The 15,898-nt window shown below is 38.3% G+C and overlaps 1 protein-coding gene, 1 long non-coding RNA gene and 1 gene segment (V, D, J or C); 2 read left to right on the forward strand and 1 right to left on the reverse strand.

Annotated features, from left to right (window-relative positions):
- The window catches only part of LOC100709195 (uncharacterized), a 1,346,887-nt gene that overhangs the window by 156,971 nt on the left and 1,174,018 nt on the right, over positions 1–15,898 (forward strand). Inside the window, exons 1-2 of one of the 3 annotated variants that reach the window (XM_025906579.1) lie at positions 14,316–14,387; positions 14,472–14,768. The exons of 1 other annotated variant lie outside the window; for it this stretch is intronic. In XM_025906579.1, the coding sequence (XP_025762364.1) occupies positions 14,345–14,387; positions 14,472–14,768 (340 nt within the window). In that variant the 5' untranslated portion in view covers positions 14,316–14,344. Of the gene's footprint in view, positions 1–14,315; positions 14,388–14,471; positions 14,769–15,898 lie in introns of those variants that run through there. One more of the 3 variants, XM_025906578.1, reaches the window with a different exon arrangement.
- LOC102081044 (Ig heavy chain V region XIG14-like) lies at positions 7,375–8,304 on the forward strand. The segment is given in 2 exon segments: positions 7,375–7,619; positions 7,705–8,304. Coding segments are annotated over 2 exon segments (405 nt in total).
- The window catches only part of LOC112846698 (uncharacterized), a 961,229-nt gene continuing 955,114 nt past the window's right edge, over positions 9,784–15,898 (reverse strand). The window contains exon 3 of the long non-coding RNA XR_003219816.1: positions 9,784–9,892. This is a non-coding gene — a long non-coding RNA (uncharacterized LOC112846698). The remainder of the gene's footprint in view (positions 9,893–15,898) is intronic.

Here is a 15,898-nt window from a genome sequence, read left to right on the forward strand (position 1 = left end):
TGGTCTCTTTCCACACAAAATGTATTTTGTAACGTATTCCGTCACGTTACTCAATGAGAGTAACATATTCTGAATACTTTAAGTACTTTTTATTTTTTACTTAATATATTTTCATGCTTTTTACAACTACATAATGTGCTATTGCTGTGTGGTTTATTGCTATTACTGAAGGTTACTCACGATACCAATGCCAACTGGATTTTTAAATCTTATATATAAATGAGTAACAGTAGGGCGAACATTAGGTAAGGCTGCACTTTTTGCAGCCATCACGTATAGAAAACTATTCTGTGCATATATAAAACAGGTAAAAAGGAGTAAAACCGTAAAGGGACCTCTGGCTAATAGGTCGGGTTCGTGTTGCGCTCGTAGCTGAAAACTAGCGTTACTTTGTTGTCTGGGTCAACTTTGCTTGCGAGAGACAAAGAGAGGCGTTGAAAGGCTGCTCCAACTGAACTTATTGTGTCGGAGGAAAACATGAACTTACAACTGGGCTCGTCAGGCACTCTTTTTGGCTGCAGTGGTTATTATTTTATTTACATGCTTCCAGCTCCCGTTTCTGCTCGGTGACAACTCCTACTTTTCCACTCTCCTTTTTCTCCCTCCCTCGCTCACAGACACATAACGGGTATGGCAGTCCAGTCTCCCTGCAGCACGGACTACACCGCCCATCAGGTTACATTCTTTAGGGCTATGCCTGTAACACTCTGCCTGTTGCCTTCATATTAAATAATTTTTGGAATAATAATTTTTAAAATATTTCTTCACGTCATTATGCAGGCCGGAAGTAGAGGTGAAATGGGCCGCGAGATAGAGACCCAGGCATTAGAGCCTCTTAATGCGTGTTTTGTTTGGGTTTCCACCAGCGTGGAATTACCAAAAAATAGAGAGAGCAAAGTCTAACATATGAAACAGGAAAATGCTGTCATGTAATCCATTTATTTCTACAAAGTAACTGTATTCTGAATATCATCTTTTTAAACGGTAACTGTAAAGGAATACAGTTACTCATATTTTGTATTTTAAATACATAACAGCGGTACATGTTACTCCGTTACTCCCCAACACTATATATATATATATATATATATATATATATATATATATATATATACTGTAGCCTTATTCAGTGCACATTGGGGTGTTCTTATTTCTTGTCCTTTCTGATCTGTAGTTGTCTCACTCCACTTCCATTGTGCACTGATAATTAACATAATTAAGATTAATATTAAATCTGTGTTTGCTTGCCAGTCAATGTATATGCAGAAGTGAACACTGGAGCTCTGCAGCTACAGAAATCTGATTTTCTTTCGGACACTGTGAAAAATAAAAATTTAAGCTTGGCTCCTCTAACAGAGGCCTGAGAGCTTGAGGGTCCTGTGCATTATCTTTGCTGTTCCTAGGACTGCGCTCTTGTGGACAGAGATCTCAGATGTTGTTTCTGGGATCTGCTGGAGTCAGTCACCTAACTTGATGTTCATTGCAACAAGTGCTCCGATTACAACTGGAACCACTGTTACCTTCACCCTCCACAGCTTCTTGAGCACTTCTATAAGCCCTTGGTACTTCTCCAGCTACTTCTGTTCCTCCTACTTGATGTTGCTATCACTCGGTATAACTACATCTATCACTACGGTGGTCCTTCCTCTGCTTGTCCACCATTACTATGTCCGGTTGGACCAGTTTGTCCATCTGTATCTCATTCTTGACCAACCCTAGGGGGCATCTCCCATTTTGACCTCGGGACTTCCAGACCATACTTGGCACAGATGTTTCTGTATACAATGCCAGCCACTTGGTTATGGCGTTCCATATATGCCGAGACTGCTAGCATCTTGCACCTTCTTGTTATGTACTGGATTGTCTCAGGGGCATCTTTACACAGCCTGCACCTGGGGTCTTGCCTGGTTTGGTAAATCCACCTGATGCCTCCTCCGCTTGCTCCTCTTCTTTCTTGAGTTTCTGGTGCCTGAGGTATTCACTAAGCACATTCACATTTCAAATGACTAAAAATTGATGTTACCAGTTTATTTCACCAAATACAAAATAAAGGTATTTATAGCATTTTAGATGTCTTGTGTGTTGATATGTTTTTCATATACATCTAACTACTTAACTTAATTATGTACTCTTTATGTAATGTAATCTGAAGCACATCCACAGTGGCTGGGATCAGCAGCCCATGTGATATCAGATATGCAAAATGGTAGTTTTTACAGCTGGTTGCATTTTAGTCTATTATTACAAGATTTGAGAACTAAAACCTTTGACAAAGTGATAAGAAATTGTGGATGTCGTACACATGCAAACTGTCATGAGAAATTTAAATGTGCACTTTCTTTCTCTTACTGGCATAAACACACCTCACACCTGCTGTTTGTGATGCTCCGTTGGTCTTTGCATTCTCTCAATTCTGTGTTTTGGTACTTTTTTGAGACCTGGTTGTTACTCAATGGTTTTGCTTGCTGCTTGCCCTGATCACTCTGCCTTATCATGCATAACGACTGTATAACAGACTTCCTGCTTCCTCCTTTTAATTTCATGCATTTACCAGAATCTGAAGGTACAAATAACTTAGATACGATTAATGTTTTTCCTTGTTGTGTTCACACATGATATTTATAATGAGTATAATGAGACTAACAAAGTAAAACAGGAAACAAGAAACAAATCACAAAGATGCAAACTTGACACTGAACTAAACCTAGAATGATAATCAAAACCGCACAACTAAAGTATCAGAACATAAATCATAATACAGAAAAATACCAAAACACACAAAACTGAAAATGCTGGGTCAAAATGACCCAGAACGGTGACACCATAAATAATATTTTGCTTTGTTTCATTGTCCTTGTTAATAGAATGTCAAATATAATGTCAGTATAACCTTTTAATAATATAAGTTTGCATATGGTAGAATGCTGCATGTAATCATTTGTGTTTAGAAGTATATAGTTGTTGGCATATTGAAAGAATGTCCCATCCTAGGAAGTCTGTAACAACGTTGTGTGCATTCCAGAGTGTTCTGATATCCACACCCACATCCTGGGAGCATGGGAAAGGACATACCTTGTCTTATTGTTTTATGGTAGGATTAACGTAGCTATATCTGTTTTACTCTAAGTGCATTTTGTTTAGATGAACTGCTGGACTTCCAGGCCAGCAGGTTTAGGAAGCCATTTTATGGGTTCACATACACACACATACACACACCTAAACATCCACATTCCAATGTAAAGAACAAACGCCCACTGATGTATAAATAAAGACCAGGGCGGTGACACGATGCGAGTTTCAGAGCCCGCACTCCTGTGCGAGTTCTGTGGCTGCCCTTGCTTGCAAGTAACTAACTGCAGTGTGTGTTTCTCCTCTCTGATTCTCAACTGAAGAAGTGTTTTAGAATACATCTCTTAACAGTCCTCCAGTTTAAACTCCATTGGTAGAAATCAGGCCAACAATCACTGATATCAGCATGAGTAGAGTGGTAGAGTAACCAGCCAACTTATAATTGATCACTATGAGTATAAAACAGGAACGATCTTCTCTTGTAAAGTGTCTGAAAGATCTCTGAATAAAAACATCACAAAAAATATCAGCCTTTGTTCAAGTAAAGTGAAAGTCACCTGAAAAGCAGCTGGCAACAAAATTCCTGACTGTTATGCCATTACTAATCCTGCAGTGAGTTGCAACAATGGAACAGAGACTTGACAGAGCTTCTTTAATGTGTCAGCAGAGGACTGGGATGCATATAAACAAGTGTTTTGTGAAGGAAAACATCAATTTCCCAATCAGGGCAATGAAGACCATATAAGCAAAAGCAGACGTAATGTAAGAAATTGATTACAGCTCTTTCTAAAACTTCATGTATAAGATGGCAGCGCGTCAGTGAGACGCAGCAGCTCACTGCTCCTCACGTTTGGTGCTTTGTTTTTTATATTTTTTACGTATATATGTGTGTGTGTGTGTGTGTGTGTGTGTGTTTTACTACTCTATATCAATTACAGTCTACTTACAGTCATCAGGACCTTCTGAGTTTGGGATTACACTCTGCAAAGAACATTACGTTGGACCTCCATGGCATCTCAGAGGACATAATAAGAACTCCAGGGTCTCCATAGATGGATCTTCCCAGTGGCAAGCCAAAGAGGAAACATAAACAAAGGAGGCAAAAGCATGGCTGCAGGGTCAATTTCGCTCTACTGTTGTTCTAGGTATGACTGTGCAATGACAATAAATAGTTATCTTATCTGATCTGATGTTCCTCTGGTTGTGACTTTATTTTTATGGTTCTCTCCCTTTTGTGTTTTTCAAGACCTTCATGTGCCAACAGTGAAGATAATGCAACCAACTGCCTCTGAACTTTCCATGTCTGACATCCTAACACTTGTTTGCCTAGTGTCTGGATATTTCCCTGCTAACATCATAGTGTACTGGGAAGAAGATGGCCAGACTCTCCCATCCATGCATTACATTAACAGTCCTCCATGGAAATGCTCTGTGAGCAGCAGACTAAACACTAAACATTACTAATAAACATGTGAACATGTAATTCTTTGTGTTTCCATTGTTATTAATTGCATTGTTTACACAATGTCTTTTGTGTTTTAGTTTTATATTAAGTGTGACATATATATAAGATGAAGTAAGAAAATAAATACAAAAAATGAACAAAGGAAACTAATGACTAAATACCTTAAATCCTTCTTGAATTTAGAAACATGCTATCTTGCCTCAAAGAGTATTATGATGACACATACTAGTATAACGCCATGTTTATCCTTCAGAAAATTGCTTCATGCACCAAGATGTTGTAATTCTCAGATTTTCCAGAAGAGTGAGACAAAGCTCCATGTGCAGAAGCAGCAATATAGTTTCCACTTCTATGTGAAAAACTACTCATGTTGTAATTTGAAGATGACGATAAATGTGATGGGATGGCATGGAGTTATGAAGAGGTGCAGTCATTTGAAAGCACAAAGACTCTTCTTCTTTGCAAACATATATAGTGTCCGTGTGAATCTGTAAACTCCCTGTCTTTGTACCTTGTGGGTTTAGACGAAATCACAACTGGCATGGAGAGCACAAAACACATTAAAGCTAACTGTTGGTAACCTCTGAACTGTTACCAGTTCAAAGGTTACAGTTGGCCTGGATGCACAACTGATCTGTTGCACATTCAGACTATCCCATATTTTCACATTAACAAAAACAAATTTATTAACGGGGGAAATATGAGTATTTAATACACCACAAGTCAAAAATTTGGGCACACTCTCATTTAATGGTTTTTCTTTATTTTCATGACTATTCACATTGTAGATTCTCACTGAAGACATCAAAACTATGAATGAACACATATGGAATTATGTAGTAAACAAAAAGTGTGAAAAAACTCAAAAAACTCATTGTCTACATTGTTGCCTTCTGGTAGTGCAATCCCCTCAGTTCTGACTACCTTCCCTCTCTTTGTTACCATCTGACTACACTTCTCCAGTCCAAATGACATTCCGATGTCATTGCTGTAGATTCTAGTGGTATGGATCAGTGAATCGATTTCTCTATCACTCTTGCTATACAGCTTGATGTCATCCATGTAGAGCAGGTGGGTGATGTTTGCAGGCCTATGCAGAACAGCAGTGGGGACAGGACATCTCCTTCCTACATCCCACACTTGATGGTGATTTGTGCCAGTGGCCTGAAGTTGGCCTCCAGTGTTGTTCATCACATCCCCACTGAGTTCCTGAATTATGTCACTGGGTGGGAATCACAGTGGCAGACATCAACAAAAGGGTTTCTAGTATAAAAAATAGTGATAAGGTTTCCGAAAGAGACTCAAGCGCAGGCCAGGGTATTCCTTTAAGCGAAGAACAGTGCGTTTATTTACAGTGAACACAATCACCAAGTGGCTATATTCAATGCAGGGGAAAGGGGTCCGGGTCGCCAGGGTCCGTGGGAAACAGGGTTAGGGGAAAAGGTGCTCCACACTTTCTGTACAAAAGCTCCTCCTCCTCTTCCTCAGTCACTCCTCTCAGAATCCGGTTCCAAAAACGATCTAAACACAAAAGGTCAGGTTAGCGGGATAATAACAAAGGGCTTTCAAGATACAGGTTGGCAGATACACAAGTTTGACTGATGCTGATAGCTCAATGATCCAGCGAAGACTAGCGCAGACTCGCCATCTTAAGTAGTGCAGTAATCAGCTGGGATCAGCGGCCGGTGCGGTGATGAGAGCAGGTGTGTGGGCCAGCAGCGGGAGCCAGCAGCGGGAGCCCGCAATGAGCGTCACCGCGGCGAGAGAGAGAGAGAGCGAGAGGGGGAGAGAGCAAAAAACCACAAACATATTGCCTAATAGAGGGTCGACCAGCGAGGCACAGGGACCATGACAAATAGGACACCACCAGCACCTGACATGATTCTGCATTACAGTCACCTTATCTGTAATGCATGCAGGATTCACATCTTCTTGTCGACCTTCAGAGGGCACTTCACGTAGTTTTGGAAATTGGCTACAGAGGTTCCAGTGTCCTGGCTCTTCCTTGCCATAGCATTTGTGTTGAACCTCATTGATCACTTTTTTACTTCCCCCTGAGTTCATGTGCTGCTTACTATTTCATTATGTACCAGGACAAACTGATTGATGGTCAGTTAATGATATTAAACATTTTGCAGTTATATGTCTCATTCATTCCTGCCTGTTTTCATCTCTTCGGTGTTACAGGTCAGAGTGTGGAGTCCATCCCTTCCAATCCTGTAGTGAAGAGGCCTGGGGAGACTCTCAGTCTCTCCTGTAGAGGATCCTGTTTCACATTTAGCTGCTGTTCTATGGATGGTTTAAGACAACAAGCAGAAAAAAAAAAACTGAAATGGATAGGAGAAGGCTACTCAGATTCCAGCAGAGGCAAATATGTGAGCAGTTTGAGTGGACATATAGAAATTGACCAAAGACAACAGCAACAGCAACAGCATGACATATCTGAGAGTCTAAGGAGCTTGGAAAGAATCTGAGACTTCCATCCTAAAACCAGAGGACTCTGCTGTGTATTACTGTGTGAAAGACAAACAGTGGTTTAAGTAATGACAGACACTTTACAAAAACCTTCAGCCATACAGTTTCACAAGAGCCTACAGGGGGCAACAGATGATCAAAAATATGATGTTCAACTCACTGACACAATAACACCTGCGCTTATCGTCTATGAATGCATACTTTTAGAATATAAAAAAATACTTTTGATTATCATGAAAAACAATATTGAAAAATGTTGAACAACCATTTTTAGAGGAATACAAAAATAGATAGAAAGAGAGAATCATGGCACATTCAAGAATCCCTGCATTTACAAAATATGTGCTTGTAAGAGGATCCTCTGTGAATCAGAGCTTCTTCCTGAGTTAAATAATAGATACATATTAGATTAACACAATTTTAAGTGAGAGTCCTCTTGTGAGAGGGCTCTCAGAGTCCTTCCCGATATGCAAAGTGAACTTCCTGATAGTCTGCTATTAAGACTTGAAATCATGGCACCGGTTACAGAAGAAGATGAGACGTTCTCATCAGATCAACTTCAGTACCAACATGTTCTCATTAGCTCTGCTGCTGCTGGCTGCTGGATCCTGTGAGTCTCACTGAGGAACTCACACTATGATAAAAATACAGTGACTGTTACACTGTTTCAATATTCCCCATGTTTTCCTCCTCAGGTGTGAAGTGTGAACAGCTGACACAGCCAGGCTCTGTGACTGTGCGTCCAGGGGATCGTCTGACCATCACCTGTCGCACATTTTGGATCAGACAACCTGCAGGAAAAGAACTGGAGTGCATTGGTAGTGTACATATTGGACACAGCACACAGTACAAAGATTCACTACAGAACAAGTTTAGTATCGACATAGACTCTTCCAACAGGACCGTGACTCTGATTGGACAGAATGTGCAGCCTGAAGACTCTGCTGTGTATTACTGTGCCAGAGAACCACCCACAGTAACACAAAGCATCATGAGACCTGAACAAAAACCCCTCAGTGACTGAACACATGAAGCCACAAGAGGATGAGCCCTCAGAGCACCAATGATTTCAGATCAGCACAATAAGTCAATAAATAACATTGAAACATAATCTGGAAACAAAGCTGATTATTAATTCCAGTTCTCATAAATGTTATTTCTCACAGAGGAAGGTTACTTCTCCTAACCCTTCTTCTTTTCTTCAACAACCAAAAACATAATGCTATATATGTATTCTGCTATACATAACCCTCAAAGTAAACCACATTGCTGTATGCTCCCATGAAAGCATACTGCAAAAAAAATGTGAAAGTGTTGCGTAGTTACAAATTCAGACTTGGTTCAGCATGTGAATATAATGCAATTTAATGAAATGAAATCAACTTTTAGTTGTTTTTTCCCCAAAATTTTAATTTGAATGTTGATTCAGATTTTTTTTTTAATCTTTATATCTTAAGTATAAAATGCATATGTATCATACTTATCCTTAAGACTTCACAAGTAAACCTAAGAAGACATTACATTAAGTAGTGGCTACAAATAAGGACATCAGGAACAGGTGTGTGCATGGATAACCTGAGATGTGTCCCACCTCTACACAAAAACAGCACAAAGGCTAGAAAGAGAGAAAATGATGAGACAACATAGAGAGAACTGAGGGGCCATGACAAATACAAAGCAATGTTCCTGAAATATGCACAATATCTAAGTCATCACAGCAGTAGATGAAAGCAGCCTATTGTTTATTGTTTAGTCTAAGTCAAAGGTTTTACAAATAAAAATATTTTTTTAGATTCAATTACAAAAACTATAAAATAAACAGTAAAATTCAATTGTCACTCCCTCCCAAAGATAGCCTGATATTAATCTTCAGACTTTGTAGTTTTCATATTTTCTCTTTTTTAATCTAAGTTAATGATGACGTGGTTCTGGCTACCTGGAAATCAGGCTGTGCCCTCTGGCTTTCTAAAAGAAATTTTAAGGACACTTCACATACAATGTGACAACAGCACTGCTGTGCCAAAAAAAACCATTATGTCCAATGGCTTGCTCCACACCATTCTCCTTCTCCTGGTAGAAGAAAGGTATGGATGGCACTGGGTGCATACAGTGCGTATGAATATCATAATCAGACAAAAAAATAATGTACTACAGGGCAGCCAGTGCAACACGCATTTCAGGTCACTTGCTTAAACTAGCAGTCTGGGCAGCACACGCTGCTCCTATATAAAAGGGCCATTAAGCTATTATAATATATCATTCTATTCATCTGTTAGTTGCTAAAAATATTTCCAAAATTTTTGACATACCGCTGAGTTTATTTTGTGAATAAGAAGTATTTGTTGCTGAGTAGGAGGAGTCTATGTAAAACTGATACCTTCAGTAGATTTATATATCTTGGTACTCAATCTACCAGTGGCAGACTGGACGAAGACATCTGACCTTAACAATAATCAGATCAGTTTATTTGGTTGTTTTCGTTATTCTGTTTTTTTTCTTGACTGGTAAGGACATGCATTTTTTTGTACAAATTAATTGTTATGAAGTAAAGCCTTTGGAATAATAAGCCATCAACATTTCTGCAGGTATTGAGGGTCAAACACTGACAGAGTCTGAATCAGTGGTTAAAAGGCCTGGAGACTCACACAGACTGACCTGTACATACTCAGGGTTCAGTGGTGATTATAGTAATGCTTGGATCAGACAGGCTGCTGAAAAAGGACTGGAATGGATTGCTTTGATCAGCAGTGGCAGTGGCACCTGGTACTCTCAGTCATTCAGAGGCCGGTTTACCATCTCCAGAGACAACAGCAGAAAGCAGGTGTATCTGCAGATGAACAGCTTGACGACTGAGGATTCAGCTGTTTATTTTTGTGCTCGATACTCACAGTGACACAAGAGGAAGAAATGCTGCACAAAAACTTAACACATTAAACTAAATCTAAATTTACTTTCAGCTTTTCTTACCCAAAGGTAGAAAAATTACATTTAACTCATCAACACACAAACATATAATCTGCTTCACTGGGAATTGTTTTTGCCATAAGTGTAAACATTTCTGTGTTTTCATCTGACTTGTTGTCAGTTTTTAACAAATAACAAACACATCAAACTTTAGTTTGTATTTTGAATAATAATTTTCTTTTAATTATGCCAAAACTATTGTTTAGTACCAGTACTCATTGCCACAGGGTTGACAATTTTTTCTTATAATTTGTCAGCATCTTTCTGCATCCACAGAAACTTTCGTGACAGAGTCATATAACCACTAAGATCATGATCATCAGTTCATCAGCAGAAGAAAGTGATATGTTAGTGTTAGTGTTATCAGCCTCAGTGTGTGTTCTCTGTGAGTCTCACTGAGGCAGACACACTCACAATATTGCCACTACACATTAACTGTTACTGTAATTTATTTAACCAGGACATCTTTTCCTCAAACAGTGTAAACTGTGAACAACGACCACAGTCAGCCTCTATGACGTGCAGCCAGGTCTTCTGTCCATCACCTGCAGTGTCAGACACCTGAAGTGTGTCTTCTTCTGTGTCTTCTTCTACCACCTGTCTCTAATTCCTAAACAATTTAGGCACGACTTTTATTAAACATCTTGAATTAAAGCTGAAAGTCTGCATGCCAATCACATCTTGCTTGACTGATTTAACATCACTGGTGTATATGTAGCTTGACGACTGAGGATTCTGCCGTTTGGTTCTACGCTCAACACTTCCAGTGACACATAAAGGACAAATGTTGTACAGAAACCCAGTGCATGAAACTAAGTCAATATCTGCTTTCTGTATTTCAGTTTTCTGAAAGTAATCAAATTTCATGATTGCTGTTTATTATTGTGTTTCTGAATTAAGGTAAGATAAAACAGAGAAAACAATATGTTGTTTATCAGACTGTCCAACTTTAAGACAGGGGACTCTTTTATGTACAGTATTACTGTGTTAGATACACACATAGGTACGAGGAAATGTTGACGCTATACAAAAACTCAAGACTAATTTTTTAAAGATTTATAAAATTTTTATGACAAGTGCTGTAATAAATATTTTAAGCACTGTAGTTTTGATTTCTTTATAATGATAGCCTGAATACTTGCTCAATGCTAAATTTCTGTGACCTGGAGTGTGGTTCTCTTTGAGGAGGAACACATGCAAAATTATATCTTCCATCTTTGAATATGTGTCACAGGATAAAAAACAAGGACTACATGATTGAATCACATGTGGACTGGGCAGAGACAAATGGCTCCTACAATGAACCATCCAGCATTGACGGCTGTTATTCTTGTCTTGTCAGTTTACTGGGTTGGTAAGGACAGAATTATTTCTTTTACAAACATCACGACTCGATGACAAATGATATGTTTGAAGTACAAAGGCTAATTATGTTTTTATCTGCAGGTACTGAGGGTCAAACATTGACTGAGTCTGAATCAGTGGTTAAACAGCCTGGACAATCCCACAGACTGACCTGTACATACTCAGGGTTCAGTGGTGATATTGATGCTGCTTGGATCAGACAGGCTGCTGGAAAAGGACTAGAATGGATTGCTTATATCAACAGTGGCAGTAGCTACATCTCCTACTCTCAGTCAGTCAGAGGCCGGTTTACCATCTCCAGAGACAACAGCAGAAAGCAGGTGTATCTGGAGATGAGCAGCTTGACGACTGAGGATTCAGCTGTTTATTATTGTGCTCGAGAGCCACAGTGACACAAGAGGAAGAATCTTTGTACAAAAACTCAGCACATCACAAAAGGGAAATTTACTTTCTGCTGTTCTCATTTATAGTAATGAACTGCAATTCAACATCATTAACACAAGACGACACAACAAAGGCACAAGGATCTGCAAAAAAATCCCAAAAGATATTATCTGTTGGGATTAGTAATCAATTTAATAATTTCAAATATTTACTATAAATTGCACTCTCTTCTTTAGCTTTCAGACCACATGCATTAATCTTTAATGGTACCCTTTTTAAAGATAGACTTATTAATCATTACTTATTGCAGCATGCAGGGAAAGGACTGGTATGGATCCGAATATAATCCTGGTGATTAAGATTTAGTAAATAATAAGTTTTGTATCAACTTAGACTCTTCCAGCAAAGCACTGACTGCAAGTGGACAGATTGTGCAGGCAGAAGACACTGCTGTGTATTACTGTGGAAGAGAACCACAGCATCAAAACATCCATAGAGTTGAACAAGAACCCCTCAGTGCCTAAACAGTTATAACATGAAGCCACCAGAGGAGGAGCCCTCAGACCACTGATGAATTTAAGTTATTACATTATTCAAGTGATTTTACAATGTGAGTTAAAATGCTAGAAGAATGACTGATGTAAAAATCAAGTCAGTAGATATTCCTTTATTGTATTTGACTTTGACAAAAAACGCTGCACAGATACTTTGTGGCCACTGTGTTTACCTCAGATTGTTATTAAATAAGCAATCATCAGACTTTGTCTGAGGGTGTTTTTATTGTTGTTGTCTTTGTTGTATTTTTGTAGTAGCTGTCAGAAGGCAAAAAAAAAAAAAAAAAAAAAAAAAAATCTTAACTGACTCGGCACTGTATAAAAAATAAAAAACAGGTTAAATAATATAGTAAATAATATAATTTATTTTTTTATTCAGTCACAAGCTAACTTCCACCTAGGCTAATATAAATAAAATATATTTATATTATAATATTTTATTAATATAAATAGAATATATACATTTACGGAAGAAGAGAAACGTCTAGAAGATTCTTTTCACCAGTTTGTTTGTTTTTTGTTTTGTTTTTTTGATAATGCTTAGTTTTAGTTTAGATTCATTGGTTTTAGTTCCTTTTTTCTTATTACTGTTTGGAGGACATACGTCAGAGGCAGAAAAAAATCTGTGTAGGAGTTTTGACTACTTGGCTAAAATTATTGACATTTTAATATTTTTATTGTACTTTTACTGTTACACCCTTTCTTGGTTGTGATGATTCATTTATAAGCAGTATGTTTCTCACTGTTATGTTGTGATGTTATATTATAGTTCAAACAAGAATGTATCACATGCCTGTTGTGTGGAGTGGAGGTCTAGTTTTGTAATTGTGCAATATTGAGAAAATATAGATGCTTGTTTAAAGTGTAACATTTTAGATATGTTTAGTATGTTTAGTAAAATTTTAAAGATTTACAAAATGCAAGTATCAGTGACAGTCATTGAGATCAGGTTAACCAGCAAATATTTATAAGAGTAATATGCAAACATGTTAAAAAGCAGTTTATATAAGTGAATATCCAATTATTATGGGGGCAATCGTGGCTCAAGAGTTGGGAGTTCGCCTTGTAATTGGAAGGTTGCCGGTTCGAGCCCCGGCTCGGACAGTCTCGGCCGTTGTGTCCTTGGGCAAGGCACTTCACCTACCGCCTACTGGTGTTGGCCAGAAGGGCCGATGGCGCGATATGGCAGCCTCGCTTCTGTCAGCCTGCCCCAGGGCAGCTGTGGCTACAACTGTAGCTTGCCTCCACCAGTGTGTGAATGGGTGGATGACTGGATGTGTAAAGCGCTTTGGGGTCCCTAGGCGGGACTAGTAAAGCGCTATACAAATACAGGCCATTTACCATTTACCATCAAAATGAAGTAATTATGTTGGTTTAACATAAGGTGACTAAAAGCATTCATATGAAAAAGTTTAAATGTAATCATAAACACTGTGTGTTAAATTCAGATGTGATAAATGTAAAGTTTTCAGGAACTAAAAATATAAAAATATTTTTACTATCAAAATTGTACCATTTTAACACAGAATATATAACATAACTTTATTGCATGCAACCAATGTACATATTTTTTCCGTTCTCTTGATAACTTGATAGCAGAGGATTTTATTGTTTATTATTGTGCTTGAGACTCACAGTGTCACAGGAGTGAGAAACACCATTTTTTCACATAAGTTACAGACATTACATTCAGCTCATCAACATAGTCAAAGATTCAATAAAGCTGCTTCACTGGGAGATTGTTTTTGCAAAATTGTTTTTGAATGAAAAACACATCGAACTTTATATTTGTGTTTTAAATAATATTGTTATTTTAATTAGTTTTTTTTTATTGTAAATACTGATTGCAGCAGTGTTATCTCTTATAGCCAAATATAACACATTTCCTACATGTGGGACTAATAAAGGTTATCTTATCTTATCTTATCTTATCTTATCTTATCTTATAATCTGTCAGCATCCATCTATATGCAAAGCAAACTTCCTGACACTCTGCTATAAAGACTTGAAATCATGGTGCCAGTTAAAGCAGAAGAAAAGTTCTCATCAGATTATCTTGAATACCAAAATGTTCTCTGTGGCTCTGCTGCTCCTGCTGGCTGCTGGATCCTGTGAGTCTGACTGGAAAAAAACACAAACAGTATGATCACAGCATGCTAACTGTTACTGTTACATAAAACATGTTTTCTCCACAGGTGTGAAGTGTGAACAGGTGACACAGCCAGCCTCTGTGATTGTGCAGCCAGGTCAGCCTCTGACCATCACCTGTCAGGTCTCTTATTCTCTGGGCAGCTATCGGACAGCTTGGATCAGACAGCCTGCAGGGAAAGGACTGGAGTGGATTGGAATGAAATATACTGGAGATTCCTTTTACAAAGATTCACTGAAGAACAAGTTTAGTATTGACTTAGACACTTCAAGCAAGACAGTGACTCTAAATGGACAAAATATGCAGCCTGAAGACACTGCTGTGTATTACTGTGCCAGAGAGTCACAGTCACACAAACCATTAGTAGAGCTGTACAAAAACTCCTAAGACCCTCAGTACTGTTGAAACCATTAAACAAGCAGAGGTACAACCCTCAGACAAATAATAGTTTAGACTCGTTCTGTAAAAAACTAAAATAAAATTTAACTTTCTTTGAAAAAAGAAAATAAACAAAAACAAATAACATGTAAACTCAGTCAAAAATGCTTTCTACATTTCAGATGTACAGAAACTAAGTACAGTTATTAACACATTCGAAGAAACAATGAAAATGCTTTGTAACAAACTATGAAAATAACATATGCTGCTTGCTTATATATGAAATATTTTCACAACAATTTCCAGTCTAGCTGTAAGTGAGGGGGTAATCCATAGTTATTTTGTTGTCTTTCAGTGTCAATGTTTATGCAAAGTAAACTTCCTCACAGACTCTTATAAATACCTGATATGATGCTGTGAGTTCCACCAGGAGAGCAGGAGCTCCCATCAGACCACCTTCGATATCAACATGTTCCTGGTGCTGCTTCTGTTGGCTGGTTGGTCCTGTGAGTCAGAGGAACTGAGACAGAAATACTAACAGTATGATTGCAGAATATTGTTATTTTTTTACAATTGCACTGATGTTTTATCCACAGGTGTGAAGTGTGAGCAGCTGACACAGCCAGCCTCCGTGATTGCGCAGCCAGGTCAGAGTCTGACCATCACCTGTCAGGTCTCTTATTCTCCAGGCAGCTGGAGGACAGCTTGGATCAGACAGCCTGCAGGGAAAGGACTGGAGTGGATTATAATTGGAGGCAGTGGATATACCACATACTACAAAGATTCACTAAAGAATAAGTTCAGTATTAGCGCTGACTCTTCCAGCAAGACAGTGACTTTAAGTGGACAGAATGTGCAGCCTGAAGACACTGCTGTGTATTACTGTGCCAGAGAGTCACAGTAGCAGAAACCATCAGCAGGCCTGAACAAAAACTCTTCAGTGTCTGAATAGTTGTAACATGAAGACACCAGAGGAGGAGCCCTTAGACCATTTATGGTTTTGGAGTGGTTAAATAAGAAAAGTCTTGTATACTTTCTATAACAATGAAAACTTGAAAAACAAAAATGAAAAAAATATGAAAATTACACTAATTT

Source organism: Oreochromis niloticus, linkage group LG4 (genome assembly GCF_001858045.2).
Source record: "Oreochromis niloticus isolate F11D_XX linkage group LG4, O_niloticus_UMD_NMBU, whole genome shotgun sequence".
NCBI lineage: Eukaryota > Metazoa > Chordata > Actinopteri > Cichliformes > Cichlidae > Oreochromis > Oreochromis niloticus.